Source organism: Somniosus microcephalus, chromosome 19 (assembly GCF_052327205.1).
Source record: "Somniosus microcephalus isolate GS21.2 chromosome 19, FLI_Smic_1.0, whole genome shotgun sequence".
Lineage (NCBI taxonomy): Eukaryota > Metazoa > Chordata > Chondrichthyes > Squaliformes > Somniosidae > Somniosus > Somniosus microcephalus.
The window spans coordinates 36,177,730-36,193,693 of NC_141005.1; the positions used below are offsets into that span (position 1 = coordinate 36,177,730).

The 15,964-nt window shown below is 47.2% G+C and overlaps 1 protein-coding gene across 3 annotated transcripts in view; it reads right to left on the reverse strand.

Annotated features, from left to right (window-relative positions):
* Positions 1 to 714: 714 nt before the first annotated feature.
* ccdc157 (coiled-coil domain containing 157) overlaps positions 715 to 15,964 on the reverse strand; it is a 47,599-nt gene continuing 32,349 nt past the window's right edge. For 2 of the 3 annotated variants that reach the window (XM_085961544.1, XM_085961543.1), the window contains exons 7-11: positions 12,210 to 12,386; positions 11,045 to 11,213; positions 5,016 to 5,155; positions 4,601 to 4,695; positions 715 to 1,584 (exon numbers count right to left, since the gene is read on the reverse strand). In XM_085961544.1, coding sequence (XP_085817670.1) covers positions 1,344 to 1,584; positions 4,601 to 4,695; positions 5,016 to 5,155; positions 11,045 to 11,213; positions 12,210 to 12,386 — 822 coding nt within the window. In that variant the 3' untranslated portion in view covers positions 715 to 1,343. The remainder of the gene's footprint in view (positions 1,585 to 4,600; positions 4,696 to 5,015; positions 5,156 to 11,044; positions 11,214 to 12,209; positions 12,387 to 15,964) is intronic. The other variant, XM_085961545.1, reaches the window with a different exon arrangement.

Sequence of the window (15,964 nt, forward strand, 5' to 3'; positions counted from 1 at the left end):
ATACAAGGAACACAATTACTATTTCACTACGAATAGTGAACAGGAAATCTTTCCCCTAAATTATCAATAACTTCCACTGATCGCCATCAAAAGAAGTTGTCAAGTTCATTTTTTTAAAGTGAAGTTACTTTTTATATTTTCCTTCCTCCTTCACTGATCTCAGGTCTGTGTATCATTTCGGTTGACATGTAGCCTGTTAATGTTATCTAACTGGTTGGTATAAAGTGCGAAGTAATTTCCAGAGTGACTCATTTTCCATCCCTTAAATTGCATTGTAGAACATTAAATTTTAGTTCAAAATGCAGAATCTAAAATAGTTAAGTATCACGTTTATCGTCTTCTCATTCTAATTAAGCTCAACTGAAATGTTTGTTCAGAAAGTAATGAGATTGTATGTATAAAAATGCTGTTCCAACACCAGAGTTGCAGAACCATGACAGCTGAATTTGCAGGATGGTTACAGGCTGGTGTCTGGCATTGTTAGTTTATATGTATTCTAGTATATACAAGCTAATCTATGTATTGGTAAACCAGTGTATTCTTTGGTAAATGTCTCATGGTGTTTATAGCACATATGATGCTGATGCCAGCCAGCTCTGGATAGCTCTAACTCTCAATTACTGCTCCCAATAACTAACATCTGTTGCAAGCAAAATTGCTCAATTTAGCTTTAACAACTAGTTTCCAAGATGTCATGTAAACACAAGCAGCCAATTTTACCTATAAATTTTAATGATTGCTTTTATAAATTGATTGACAAATATTATCCCATTGCATTGCCATATCCAGTGAATTAGTTAAAATTCCTAAGCTAGTAAATGTCAAACTAAACACGACAACAATGTAAATGTCAAACTAAACACGACAACAATTTCATGTCAACTCTGTTTTTAGGTCCTTGTGATATGCAGACCTCCTGTAGACTACTGTGGAGTTGGTATGGGACTAATGTGTGTTTTCTCCTTTCAATCTTCTGGTTTGTTATTGCACTAGAAGTAGCTGTTGCGAGGCACTGGGATGAAATGTTCCAGAAATACAGGCAGTAGATTTCAATATATGTGGAAGAATCATTTCCTGGTTTTATTTTGACGTGTGTCATATTTTCAGTTGCATGATAAAGAAATGATTGTGAGGGACTGATTTGAGGCAATTACACCACCCCCACCTCATTTTTAGTCTTTTGTTAGACAGTGATTCTTCCATTCTGAACTTTTGATCAGAGAATGTAGTAGCTGGACTGCAAGGCTTGAAAGTTGCTAATTTAAAAAAAGTGGTACTGCAGTGCTTCACAAATCACATCCTCTATGGTATACAATGGCTCACAATGTTACCTAATCCTAATGTCATTTTCTGTAGTTCTTCCTCGTGCTGTCAGATATAGCTCTGATACCAGGTAAGGCCCCAGCCTTTTTCAGTCTTGCATAAATACCAATGGCAGATGTTTCTGGTGGGTTAAAGACACTTGTTAGAGGTTCTTTTATTCGTTCAGTAGAAGGGCTCGTCCCCTTTGGCTCACTCCCAGGCCGATGGTTGGACATGGGTCTAGTATTTACTCCTGGGTTTCTTGTAGCTCTCATCAGCCCTCTGTAAAGTTGACATGTAAATAGTTTATTTTTGTTATTTATGTTCCTGGAATATTGCAGAGTCATTCAGTGGAGAAAGCCGATCCAAAATTACATTTTAAAACCCTTGTTAACTCAGTTAAAAACTTTCATTTTCCAGATACGGTTTGCATTTATCCATATTTATTTTATATACTGCACAAGTAAAATTTTGTGACATATGTATATGGAACGTGTTAGAGTTCAATGGCCCCTCCTAGTGTTCATCACAATGGGGAAGACTGAAGCCATCTTATTTGGCTCCCACCAAAAACTCCATTCCCCTGCCCTGCTGTTTGCTCAGGCTGAACCATATGGTTCACAAACTCAATGCCCTGTTTCACACAAAGCTATATTTTAAATCCTGTATCCCGTCCCTCAACAGAACCACTTACACTTGCCTCTACCAATCCTTAACACCCATCCCCACTTCCTTTACTTACAATTTCCATTTCTCCAACACCTTTCTTGCCATGATCCTGAGCTCCAACCTTCACAAACTCTCAACTCATCCTAAAGTCTGGCACCTGCATCATGTCCTGCACCAAGTCCCACTTGTCCTGCACCCACATCTACCAACAATCCAAATTGAAAGTTCTCGTTTACAAATTCTTCCTTGGCCTCACTTCTCCCTCCCTCTGCTACCTGCTCCAGCCCTGCATCACAGCCCCTACTCTTCAGCACTGGCTTCTTGTGATCCAGTGCATATATGGAAGAAACTCCCAGAGAAGATCTGGATCAATTTGACACCTTTCAAAGTGAGCTGGACCAATATCTATTGGGCAAAGGGATTGAGGACTAGAGAGATAATTAAAACCATACCTTTTTTTTCTAGGGAAAATGGGGGAAGGAATGTGTTTATTTAAATAAGCCATCAATAAAAGGTGGGATGGAACGAGGAGTCTGTAATAGAATAATCATACATGGATTCTGGATGGAGCAGAGAATCATGAGCATAAACTTCCATCCCAGCCAATCAGAAAACCAAAGCATAACCTCATCATATTGCCTTCACCTCCTATTCTGGTTTTAAATCCTTAAAGGAAAACAATGAAATCTGATACGAAAATACAATTTTTGAATAAATTACCAGTTGGAATAACCAATTCCAATGTTTTACGAACTTAACACTTAATTTCATAACTCACACAATCATGTTTTCGATGCACTCTATTACTCTTAGGGTTGGGTTTGTTTGTTATTCAAGAGTTTACAGACAAACTCCGATTTTCTGAATTGCTGTATATTTTGATCAAATATTGCTTGTGGAAGAGTTATGTTGGGTTCATTGACATGGCTGTGGGTAGAGGGGCCAATGTTTAAGGGTTGAGGCAATTAGTTCGTCTTCTATCACTGTATTTCAGAAAAGTAGACTTATCACGGGAGGACACCAAATTTAATTTTCACATTCAAGCCAGGCCTAAGTTGCTAATTGTCTCGTGTTATTAACATAAGTCCACCGAGGAGGGGGGTATAGAATTTGATCCCGATACTGATTTGCATGACCAGCTGAGATGATGCTTTTCCCTTGAGTGTAAAAGGTCAGCCAATAGTGAAGCCCAACAGAAGCATTTTATATCTGATGATTTGTAAGGTTATGACTACTCGTACCGCTTGTCCAGATACCTCATCTTAGACTGGGTATTATGTAACGAGAGAGGATTAATTAGCAATCTTGTTGTACGAGGCCCCTTGGGTCGGAGCGATCATAATATGATCAAATTCTTCATTAAGATGGAGAATGAAGTAGTTGACTCAGAGACTAGGGTCCTCAATTTAAATAAAGGAAACTACGATGGTCTGCGGAGCAAGTTGGGTAGGATTGATTGCAACCCTTTGAGTGCCATTCCCCAATCGGTCCTAGGACCCCAGCAGTTTACAATATATATTAATGATCTGGACGAGGGAATTGAATATCTCCAAATTTGCAGACGACACAAAGCTGGGTGGGAGGGTATGCTGTGAGGAGGATGTCGTGAAACTCCAGGACGATTTGGACAGGTTGGGTGATTGGGCAGAAACATGGCAAATGCACTGTAATAATGTGGATAAATGTGAGGTTATCCACTTTGGTGGCAAAAACAGGAAGGCAGATTATTATTGAGAAGGGAAAGTGCAAAGAGACCTGGGTGTTCTTGTGCACCAGTCGCTGAAGGTAAGCATGCAGGTGCAGCAGGCGGTTAAGAAGGCAAATGGTATGTTGGCCTTCGTAGCAAGAGGGTTCGAGTACAGGAACAAGGATGTCTTGCTACAGTTGTACAGGGCTTTGGTGAGACCGCACCTTGTATTGTGTGCAGTTTTGGTCGCCTTACCTGAGGAAGGAGTGCAGCGAAGATTCACCAGACTGATACCTGGGATGGCAGGAATGACGTATGAGGAGAGATTGTGTCGATTGGGCTTATACTCACTGGAGTTTAGAAGATTGAGAAGGGATCTCATCGAAACCTATAAAATTCTGTCAGGCTTGGACAGACTAGATGCAGGAAGGATGTTTCTGATGGCCGGGGAGTCCAGAACCAGGGGTCATAGTCTAAGGATAAGGGGTAAGCCATTTAGGACTGAAATGAGGAGGAATTTCTTCACCCAGAGAGTGGTGAACCTGTGGAATTCTCTGCCACAGAGGGTGGTGGAGGCCAGTTCATTAAATATATTCAAGAAAGAGTTGGATATATTTCTTAAGGCTAAAGGGATCAAAGTGATATGGGGAGAAGGCAGGGACAGGGTACTGAATTTGGATGATCAGCCATGATCTCATTGAATGGCGGAGCAGGCTCGAAGGGCCGAATGGCCTACTCCTGCTCCTATCTTCTATGTTTCTATTTAAACTAGTTAGCAACACTACTACTTTGCCAACAGCTAGAGTTAATTAAGTATTGTTGAAAGTCAGATCCTAGATTAGACTAATATGAACTGATACTAATCAGTTAAAAGTCTCCTTCTTTTCACCCCACCCCTCCCCTCCCCCCCCCCCCCCCCCAATTTGGACGTAGGTCTCTTACTCTGTATCATGCCCATTCCTCCCTGCACTGCCATCAGGTTTTGGTCCATCTTCTGACAGCCCTGAGGATGACCAAAGTTTCGTCTGAGGAATGAGCTAAAACAAAGAGAAAAAAAAACTATACATGAATTAACACCAAAAATTCATATGTCTAAATTGAATAACTTATGTTGTACATATCATTTCACCACATGAATTACAAATATTACCAGTATCATGCCAAGAAATAGTTTCTGCTCAAAATAAAGATTACCGGTGAGGGTGCAGCACCACCTCAAAACAGGAGGAGGCTTTCCTGCTGATTGCTTGAATACCTTCAGCTACAATACTTCATTAGTTATGGAATTAAGGAACTAGGAAAAATATAAAGAAAGGGGGCTGAATGGTTTAGCTGTTTGATTTCTGTTGAACCCCACCTTTATAGCTCCTTGTTGTGTCATTTCCTGCAGCTTTGTAAGAGTGCTTCTCAATCGAGAGTTCTCCTCTTCCAGAATATTGATGCGTAAGCTGTTTGCTTGTAACTGTTTCTCCATGTCCACTGCAATGTCACCTGTGCCTATGAGAGAGAATATCACATCTGATAAATTGCAAGCACATTCTAAACTTAAGTGAAAGTTATCTGATGATAAACACAACTTACATGATAACTTACATTATAACAGTGACTACACTCCAAAAGTACTTCATTAGCTGTAAAGTGCTTCAAGACATCTGGTGGTCGTGAAAGGCACGAGTCTTTCCTTCTTAAGTGTATGTTTCATTTTTTTCCCTCATTATTTACCCCTCCATTCTTCTGAAGACTTTGACTCCCTCAGTGGGGTACAGTTGCATGGGTAGCAGTCACCCTCCAGTACCCCACCCAATTGGCTGCTTCACTGTGTGAGCTTTCACCCTGGATATCAACAGGATATCCAACTGTGCGGGACAGAACAGTTGAGCCTGATCCTGTGCTCAACCACATCTACATACACTTGCAATAAAGGAGGCTGTATAATGAATAGGAGTGTGAACCCTGCCTGATTTTCCCCTCACTGATCCTGGGGTACAGGGAATGTAGCTTCACTCCCTGCCCTCCCCCACCCAAATCAGCTAACTTGCCAGATCAGGGTTTGAGCCTTCATGATCTGTATGGCTCAGAGACTGAGACATTGGGAGAATATGGTTTCTTTTAAGGAAACCTGTCTAATTTGACTGTATTCATCTGCAACACTTTTAAAAAATTCATTCTTGGGATATGGGCTTCCCTAGCACAGTCAGCATGTATTGCCCATCCCTAATTGCCCTTGAGAAGGTGGCGAGGAGTCGCCTTCTTGAAGCGCTGCAGTCCATGTGGTGAAGGTACTCACACAGTGCTCTTAGATAGGGAGTTCCAAGATTTTGACCCAGTGACAATGAAGGAATGACTATATATACATCCAAGTCAGGATGGTGTGTGACTTGGAGAGGAACTTGGAGGTGATGCTGTTCCCATGCACCTGCTGCCCTTGTCCTTTTAGATTGTAGATGTCGCAGATTTGAGTTTGACACTACTTTTATAATGGGAATGGCCTGTTATGTCCTAAATTGCTTAATGGCCAAATGTATCTCATGGTAAACTGGCAAAAGATTTTCTTATTTAAAGCAACAAAGATAACATAAACAATACAACAGTTTCATTTTGAATACTGTTATTCTCACATTTTCAGTAGATGTTCATTTTGTGCTGCTAATAATCAGCCATGATCTTATTGAATGGTGGAGCAGGCTCAAAGGGCCGAATGGCCTACAGCTGCTCCTATTTTTTATGTTTTTAATACAAACAGTGTGGGAGACTACAGTCTCCCGCGTAAAGAAATAGGCAACACAGCGAGCTACAAGAAATAGGTCTTTACTCCAACTCTCACAATACAGTACTGAATTCGTAAAGCCCGCGAGCCTGTGATGACTCACGGATTGGTCACCTGCTGGAACCTGATTGGTTTTCCTTCTCTCAGCAGCAGGCAAGTCTGAACATGCCTTATTCCTCTCAGCTTGCAACTGTCTTGCAGGGGGCGGGGAATACAGCAGTTAAAAGGGGATTATACAGGTTTATCTACATACATACAGTGTTTCCCCAATGTGGCAACGCCACATACGCCCCCCAGAATCCTCGTTAACTGTAAAAGTCAGTCTCTGCGGAGGTTTGACCAAGCGGCTGTAGTAGCCATCTGGCGTGTGAGGAGGGCTGTCTGGGAGGTCGGCCGGTTGGTTCGTCGGCTGGTCTGGCGGCTGGTCTGCCGGTGGGCTGGCTGGACGGGCTGCCGGCGAAGGTGGGGCGGCGGCCGGGAAGTAAGGTTCTGGTGTGTCTTGGTCCTCTTGTGGGGCCGCCGCCAACGCGGGAGGTCTGCCCCGCCGTGGGGGAAGAGCCGGACGAACCGGGCAGCTGAAGTCCAGGTGCGCCGGTTTGAGGCGGTCTACTGAAATAAGGTCCGGCTTCCCGCCGACGTCGATAAGAAAAGCTTTGTCCCCCGTCTCCAATACTGAGAAGGGGCTGGTGTATGGTGCCTGCAGCGGGCCTCTGTGCGCGTCCCGGTGCACGAAGACGAACTCCGCATGTCGTAAGTCCCGAGGCACGTAGGACGGCTGCGGGCCGTGTTGCGAAGTGGGCACTGGACGGAATTGCTGGGCCGCGTCCTGGTGCAGGGAAAGCTGTCTGGCGGCCGACCACGGCTCCGTTGTCAGGGGGAGGAAGTCGCCTGGTACTCTGAGCGGTTGGCCGTAGACCATCTCGGGCGCGGAGGTCCTCTTTGGGCGCGGTGCGCAATCCCAGGAGGACCCAGGGTAGTTTGTCGATCCAGCTGGAGTCGGCCAGGCTGGCGCGGAGGGAGGCTTTCAAGGAACGATGAAAGCGCTCGCAGAGCCCGTTGGCCTGCGGGTGGTAGGCTGTTGTCCTGTGCAACTTGGTGCCGAGGCCGGCGGTGATGGCATTCCACAAGTGGGAGGTGAACTGGGGGCCTCTGTCCGAGGATGTGTCGGTCGGCACGCCGAACCGGGCCACCCATGTCGAGACGAATGCTCGCGCGACGTCGGTCGTGGTGGTGGAGGCGAGGGGAACCGCCTCGGGCCATCTGGTGGTGTGGTCGACGATCGTGAGGTGTGTGAAACCGTGCGACGGCGGCAAGGGGCCTACCAGATCGACGTGGACGTTGTCGAAACGCCTCTCGGGCACCGGGAAACACTCCAATGGCGCCTTGGTGTGCTGCTGGACCTTAGCGCGCTGACACGCCACACGTGTTGGTCCAGTCTCTCACATCCTTGTGGAGTCCAGGCCAGACGAACTTGGCGGACATGAGTTTCTGAGACGCACGCATCCCTGGATGTGAGAGGCCGTGGATGATGTCGAAAACTCGCTTGCGCCAGGCGGATGGGACGACCTGCCTAGGCGATGGGACTGAGACGTCGCACAGGAGGGTTGTGCCGGCTGCGTGGAAGTGGATGTCGGCCAGAGTGAGGCTGGTGGTTGACGTCCTGAGGGCCTGGATCTCCGCGTCAGCGGCCTGGTCTCTCGCCATGCTGGCGTAGTCGACGCCCAGGTGCACTGCATGGAGCGAGGGTCTTGAGAGGCAGTCGTGAACCAAATTGTCCTTGCCGGCGACGTGGCGGATGTCCGTGGTGAACTCCGAGATGAAGTTGAGTTGGCGCTGTTGGCGCGCAGACCAGGGTTCGGTTACTTTGGCCATGGCGAAAGTGAGCGGCTTGTGGTCCACGAATGCGGTGAACGGCCGGCCTTCCAGGAGGAAACGGAAGTGCCGGATTGCCAGGAACAGGGCCAGGAGCTCTCTGTCGAACGTGCTGTAGGCCTGCTTGTTCTTGCGCAGCTGTCGGCTGAAAAATGCCAGTGGCTGCCACGCGCCTTCGACCCACTGTTGCTGGACAGCGCCAACGGCGTAATCCGAGGCGTCCGTGGTGAGGGCGGTCTTGGCGCCCGGGATGGGGTGGGCCAGTAGTGTGGCGTTGGCCAAGGCGCTTTTGGTCTGGTGGAAGGCTGTCGCCATCTCGCTGGACCAGGTGAGTTGCTCTTTGCCCGTTTTGCCCCTGGTGGCTTCGTAGAGGGGGCGCATGAGTGAGGCGGCCTTGGGCACGAAACGGTGATAGAAATTGACCATCCCCAAAAATTCCTGCAGCGCCTTGACCGAGGTGGGCTGGGGAAAGTCCGCCACCGCCTGCACCTTGGAAGGTAGGGGAATGGCACCCCTTGGCGAGATTCTGTGGCCGAGAAAGTCAATTTGGGCTGCTCCGAACTGGCATTTGGCCGGGTTGACGATTAGCCCGTGTTGGCTGAGGCGCTGGAAAAGAGAGCGCAAATGCGCGATGTGCTCGGCCTTGCTGGTGCTGGCCACGAGGATATCGTCCAGATAGACGAACAGGAAGCTCAGGTCCCGTAGGACAGAATCCATGAGCCGTTGGAAGGCCTGTGCGGCGTTCTTGAGCCCGAAGGGCATGCGCAGGAACTCGAACAGTCCGAAGGGGGTGATGCCCGCCGTCTTCTGGACGTCTGCGTGGTGGACGGGGACCTGATGGTAGCCACGAATCAGGTCGACCTTGGAAAAGATGGACTTTCCTGCTAGGTGTGCCGAAAAGTCTTGGATGTGCGGAATGGGGTATCTATCGGGCGTGGTGGCGTCGTTGAGCCGTCTGTAGTCGCCGCAGGGGCGCCAGCCACCGCCCGGCTTGGGCACAATGTGGAGGGGGGACGACCAGGGGCTGTTCGAGCGGCGGATGATGCCCAGTTTCTCCATCATGGCGAATTCTTCCTTGGCCACCGCCATCTTGGCTGGGTCCAGGCGTCTGGCTCGGGCGAACACTGGTGGTCCCGTAGTGGCGATGTGGTGCTCGACACCATGCTTGGCTGCCGCGGCTGAGAAGGTCGGTTGTGTGAGCCTCGGGAAATCTGCGAGTAGGCGGGTGTAGTCGTCATCCGCCGGGGCAGAGCAGGACCCGACGAGGGCTGGGCTGTTGCTCTGCTGGCAGGCCAGTGAAGCGAAAGTTGCTGCGTTGATCAGGCGCCTGTCGCGGACGTCGACCAGGAGTCCGTGGGCGCAAAGAAAATCGGCGCCCAGCAAGGGATGTGCCACCGAGGCCGTCACAAAATCCCACGTAAATCGTTGGCCGTTGAAACAAACCTCGGCCCGTCGCTTTCCAAAAGTAGCGATGGCTGCGCCATTTGCCGCCACGAGGGGTGGGCCGCTGCAGCCTGCCTGGATGTCGAGCTGGGAGGCAGGAATTATGCTGCATTGGGCTCCGGTGTCGCAAAGGAATCTGCGCCCTGAAAGGGAGTCGGTTATGTACAGCAGTTTACCTGTGGTGCCGATGGCCATTGTGGCGGCGGGGGTGCGGTCGAGCGGGCCTAGACGGCGGCGCGGGGCTGGCGCGTTGGGCCGGGCGGCCATCTTGGTTTGATCGAAAGAGCAGGGTGCTCTGCAGCGTTGGGCCTTGTGGCCGAAACGCGCGTGGTAGTAGCATAGTTCTGCGGCCTGGCGTGGTGGCGCGCGCTCGGTGGTGTCGGGGGGCCTCGCGGCTGCACAGCCGAGTTGGGCGACGGCGAAGACTTTGTCCGCGGCGGCTGCCAGTTGTACGCGAGGGCAGTATGTACCTGCTGAGGAAGCAGACTGAGGAAAAGGGCCCGAAACAAGAAGCACTGCGGTTCAGAGCCCAGGAGCGCAAGCATCCGGCTCATCAACTGGGTCGGGGTAGAGTCGCCGAGGCCTGGTAGTGAAAGAAGCCTACGGGCCCTCTCCTCCCCGGACAGGCCGTAAGCCTGCAGCAAGCGGCCCTTAATGGTTGAGTACTTGCCGGTCTGTGGTGGGTTCCCCAGCAGGTTGAGAACTTCGGCGGCGGTGGAGCTTGCTAGTGCTGAGACTACGTGGAGGTACCTTTCTTCATCGTCTTGAACCCTGCGAAGGGTGAATTGGGCCTCCGTGTGCACGAACCAAGCTGGTGCTTGGTGTTCCCAGAAGGTGGGGAGCTTCAAGGACGTGGCGCCGGCCGACATCGGGCTGCTGCTGGTTGCCGTCGGGTCGTTGCTGGCCTCTGTAGGGCTACGTGAGTCGGGGGCTTCGGCCGCCGACATTCGGGGTCACCAATGTGGGAGACTACAGTCTCCCGCGTAAAGAAATAGGCAACACAGCGAGCTACAAGAAATAGGTCTTTACTCCAACTCTCACAATACAGTACTGAATTCGTAAAGCCCACGAGCCTGTGATGACTCACGGATTGGTCACCTGCTGGAACCTGATTGGTTTTCCTTCTCTCAGCAGCAGGCAAGTCTGAACATGCCTTATTCCTCTCAGCTTGCAACTGTCTTGCGGGGGGAGGGGAATACAGCAGTTAAAAGGGGATTATACAGGTTTATCTACATACACACAGTGTTTCCCCAATAGGATAATTTAGATTAATACAAAATGTTAAAATGATAGAAATTTCTTACTCTCGCACTGTGTTTCAGGTGGCATGTTTAAGTCAGGGAAAGCCACTAGAAGCCTCCGCTGCTCCTTGTATTCTTGAACCTGGCTCTCTAGCTGGGACAGATTCTTTTTTAGCTCAGCCATGGATTTCTCCAGGCCATGTTTTTCTTGCTGTAGCTGTTCTGTTTGATGCTTTAATAAAAAAAGGAAAAAAGGAAAACAATATTAGCTTTTGTCTAAATTGTACTCGAGCAGGAACAAAGCCTGTCCAGGGGTGGATATGCACTTTGCAGATTTTAACAAATTCTAGATCCTGATTACATCTGTGCAACAGCAATAAGTGAATAAAATTAGGTCATGACCACAGAGAGTGGGCACCTTTCTTCGGAGCCAGCGGCGAGCGCCTTTGCTTCGCTGCTGACCGCAAATTATGGGCCGCGGTGAAAAGGTAAGACAGCTACCCCAGTACAGAACCCTGGGAGCACTACTTGTCACATTGCACCAATCACAGTCTATATTCCCTTTATGCCTACTCTCTGTCTCCTACCTCCCAACCAATTACCAACCCATGTCCCAAGGTTACCTCCAAATCCATGCATTTTTATTTTTGCTAATAATCTCTGGTGCGGAACCTTATCAATTTCTTAAAGATGCTCTTTAAAACGCACCTCTTTAACCAAGCTTCTGTGAAATGCATTGGGGCGCTTTTCTACATTAAAGGCGCCATATAAATGCAAGTTATTGTTGCTGGTGCAGGGAGAATAAAGTACAGCTTTACTCCTGGTCAATTTTCTAAGATGTCATTTAATATACTTTTAGAGATGTCATGTTGGCACAATGCATTGAAGCTGGAGGACACTATATGGAGGAGTATTATGTGGGATCATCTTCATAATTCCAAAGCCATTCCGCTGTGGGGAGACATCAAGTGAAATCCAAATGCTTCCACACAGGAAAGGAGGGAAATATCAAAATGTTAGTCGCCCCAGTCGTGACTGCAAGTGCCTGAAGTTAGCTGTACAGCAGCATTGCAGAGGACCAAGAGCAAGAATCCAACCCATCTTCTCATTCAGAGCATGTTTTTGGAGACAGACAAAACCGTCCATGTTAAGAAAGTCAGTATTTGCAGTTTGCTACGTGGAGGACTTTCAGCATTGTTAAAACTTCCCTCACGCTCTGAGCACCCACCAGTTGTTCTTGGAGTTGGTCCTGAAGGTTGCTTTTCTCTACATTGACTGTCTTCAGCTGCTCCTCCAGCTGGTCTATTCCAGCCTCAGACTCGGCTAATCTGGTGTTCAGCTCTTCACGTTCTTCATCCAGATCATCAACTCGTTGTAGCAGAGTTTTAATCTTAGCTTTTAGAGACTTGATTAATTTAAAAAAAACACAATTAAAACCACAAATGTTTTCTCTGCATTATAAAAATGCCCTTTTATAAAATCTTTCCAGTTAACAATACAGTACTTTGTAACGGTTACCTTGTGAATACTGTATGTTCAGGCTACGTTGTTGTTGTTGCTGCTGTTGTATGAAGGGTATTACAAAACTTATTATAATTCCCTGCTCTCAGAAGGAAACGATATTCTCTCAGGCCACTAGATGTGAACCATAATGCCCCTTTCTTGGTATAACCAAGATAAAGTTTATCTGTTCTGCTATTTCAACCCCTTCCTTTTCCAACCAAGCCAAATCTCCAGCCAGCTCTCCTTCTATTCTAGCCTTGAACCCCTATCTCTCTCTAGTTAATCTCCCATCTCCCTTTTCCCTGCCTTCTCCAAGATCATCTTATTTATGAGATTCTCCCACCCAACTTCCCTTCCTGACCCCTATGCTAGCTGACATTCTCTATCGTCAGAAACGTTCTCCCTCCTTTTCAAAACTCTTGTCATCACCCCCTCCTCAAAAAATCCACTCTCAAACATTTATCATCGCAAACTACCACCACATCTCCAACCTCTTTAAATGTGTTGTTGCTTCCCAAATGCATGCTCATCTCTCCAGCAACTCCCTGTTGGAATTCCTCCAATCAAGTTTCTTCCCCTCCCATAGTACCAATACAACCCTAACCAAAGTCAGGATCAACATTCTGTATAACAGTAACTATGATGAATGACCTCCTCAGCCTCTCAGCAGCCTTTGACACAGACAACCTGCCTCTCTGCCATTGCCCAGCTTGGTGGGATTGACCTTGCTTGGTTCCATTCTTACCCATCTGATTATAACCAGAGCGTCTTTAGTAGTGGCATCTCTTTCCATCCCTGCAGCATCATCTCCAGAGTCCTCTAAAGATTCATCTTTGCTCTCCTTCCCATCTACATATTTCCCCTTGATAACATCATCCTTAGACATGGGGTTAGCTACCACATGTATACCAATGACTGCCTTTCCAGCACATCTGTCAACTCCTCCACTTCCTCTGTACTGTAAGACTGCTCATCTGACATCCAACCTTGGATGAGCCATAACTTCTTCCAGGTAAACATTGGGAAGATGGAAACAATTATCTTCAGACCCCAGCACAAGCTCTATGCACTCACCACTGACTCCATCCCCCTTCCCTCTGTCTCAAGCTTAACCAGATTGTTCACAACTTGGCTGTCCTGATTGACCCCAAGCTGTGCTTCTGACCCCATATGCTCTTTTACAAAGACCGCCAACTTCCACCTTCACAACATCGCTTGTCTCCGCTCCTGCCCCAGCCATCAACCGCTCACAAATATTTTAGCACTTTCAAACTTCATTACTCCACTGCTCTCTTGGCTGGTCTCCCCTCCTGCACCCGCCATAAATTCCAGCTCATCTAAAACTCTGCTGGCCATATCCTAACTTGCACAAAATCCCTGAAGGTCATAATTTCCTTCCCCCGCCCCCACCCGACCTCGTGGATTTATATTGCCTACCGGTCCCCCAACACCACAGATTTAAAATTCTCATCCTTGTGTATCAAGGTCTCAATAGCCTTCCCCCCCCCCCATGATCTACTTTAGTTCTACCACATCTCCCCCCCAAACTCTCCATTCCTCTGACTCCGGCTTCTTGGGCAACCCTCTTCACCCAAGACCCCACCATTAATGCTTTCAACTGCCTAGATCTCACAGTCTGGAATTCCCTTCCTAAACCCCCTGCCTCTCCACCTCCTTCTCTTCCTTTAAGATGTTCCTTAAAACCAACCTCTTTGACCAAGCTTTTGGTCACCCTCCTAATCTCTCCTATTGCTCAGCGTCTGATTTTTCCACATGGCTCCCTGAAGCACCTTGGGATGTTTTTTAATATTAGACAATATAAATGCAAGTTGTTGTAAGCAAATAGTAAAATGCAGATTGCAATGGTTTGCAACATAATATTAAAACAGTCAGGGGTTGACATGACATTATTTCAACCATAAGATGTGCCACTGCCTCGAAGCACACCTGACAGCTGTTAGTACGGTTAGGGGACAGAAACAGATAGCAACAACTTGCATTTATTATAGCGTCTTTAATGTAGAAAAAAGCATTGATTTTTTTTGTGATTTATAGCAGTGATATTGGGGTATATTTTATGGACCAATATGGGGATATCATCGCTTATACTGTATCTACTGAGTATGTTGCTGGATCACCCATGGCACTAGTCCTAATAGGTGCGAGGATAAAGAAAAAAACTGCAAATACTGGAAATGTGAAATAAAAACAGAAAATGTTGGAAATACATTTCAGGGAGTCAGCATATGTAAAGAGAAGACAGGATATGACATTTTAGGTGCAAACCGATCATCAGAACTGAAGACTAAAAGGTAAGCAGCCATTTTAGTAAGGTTGGAAAAGACAGCGAAGGGGGAAAAGGAAAGAATCAACAGTAATGCCAATCACAGAGAGGGAGTTAATGGGTTGAATTAGCAAACTGCTTAATAGAAAACCATTAGATGATATGAACAATCATCAGACATGGACAAAAAAAGGACAAAAGAATGTGCATATAGTGGAGAATGAAAAGACATGGGAGCAGCCGACACAACCAAGGTGAGAAAGAGGAAAAAAGGTTGCAATTGCAGCAGATCTGAAATGAAAGCATAAAATGCTACCAAAACGCGCTAATCCCAAGAAAAGGTAGATCAACATCACTAGCTCAGACCTCCCACTGCTATCGCAGTCTCCATCCCAAATGTCAACACTGCTCCCCTCTCCCTGAATACCAGCAGACCCACCCCACATTACAAGCACCCCTGCTTTAAAGAAAATAGGAGATATAACTAGGTCTGAAATGACTAAAGACGATGTTCAGACCAGAGGGTTGCAGAGTGCCCAGTAGAAAACTAAGATACTGTTGCTGAAGCTTGCGTTGAGCTTCATTTAAGTGCAGAACACCAAAGGCAGGTCAGAGTGGGAAAGCAAATGTAAGTTAAAGGGCAGGTCACAGGGAGGTCAAGGTCACGTGCAGACAGAACAAAGATGTTCAGTGAAGCAATCACCTAATCTGCATTTCATCTCCTCAGTAGAAGAGATTTTTTTTACTGATTATGCCTCTGAAATGCTTTGGAACGTTTTCCTCATTAAAGGCACTATATAAATACAAGTTGTAGTTGTTGTTTAGATAAAACAGTGAGCAGCGAATGAATACACTAGATTAGAGGAAGTATACATGAATTGCTATCTCAAATGGAAGGAGTATTTGAGGCCCTGGACAGCAATGTAGGAGACAAATGTACAGGTTTGCATGTTCTTGGCTTGAATGGGACGGTTTCAGGGGGCTGGTAGGAGTGATGGAAGAGCGAACAAGGGTATTATAGAGTGACCAGCCCTTCGGAAAGCAGAAAGGGTCGGGGAAAATGTGCTTAGTGGCAAGATCATGTTTGAGCTAGTGGAAATGACAGACGATTTGATGAATGCAAAGGTAGAAGATGAAGTCAAGTGGCACCCTGTTGTTGTCAGAGATAGGGAGGGGGTAAAAGCAGAGACCCAGAA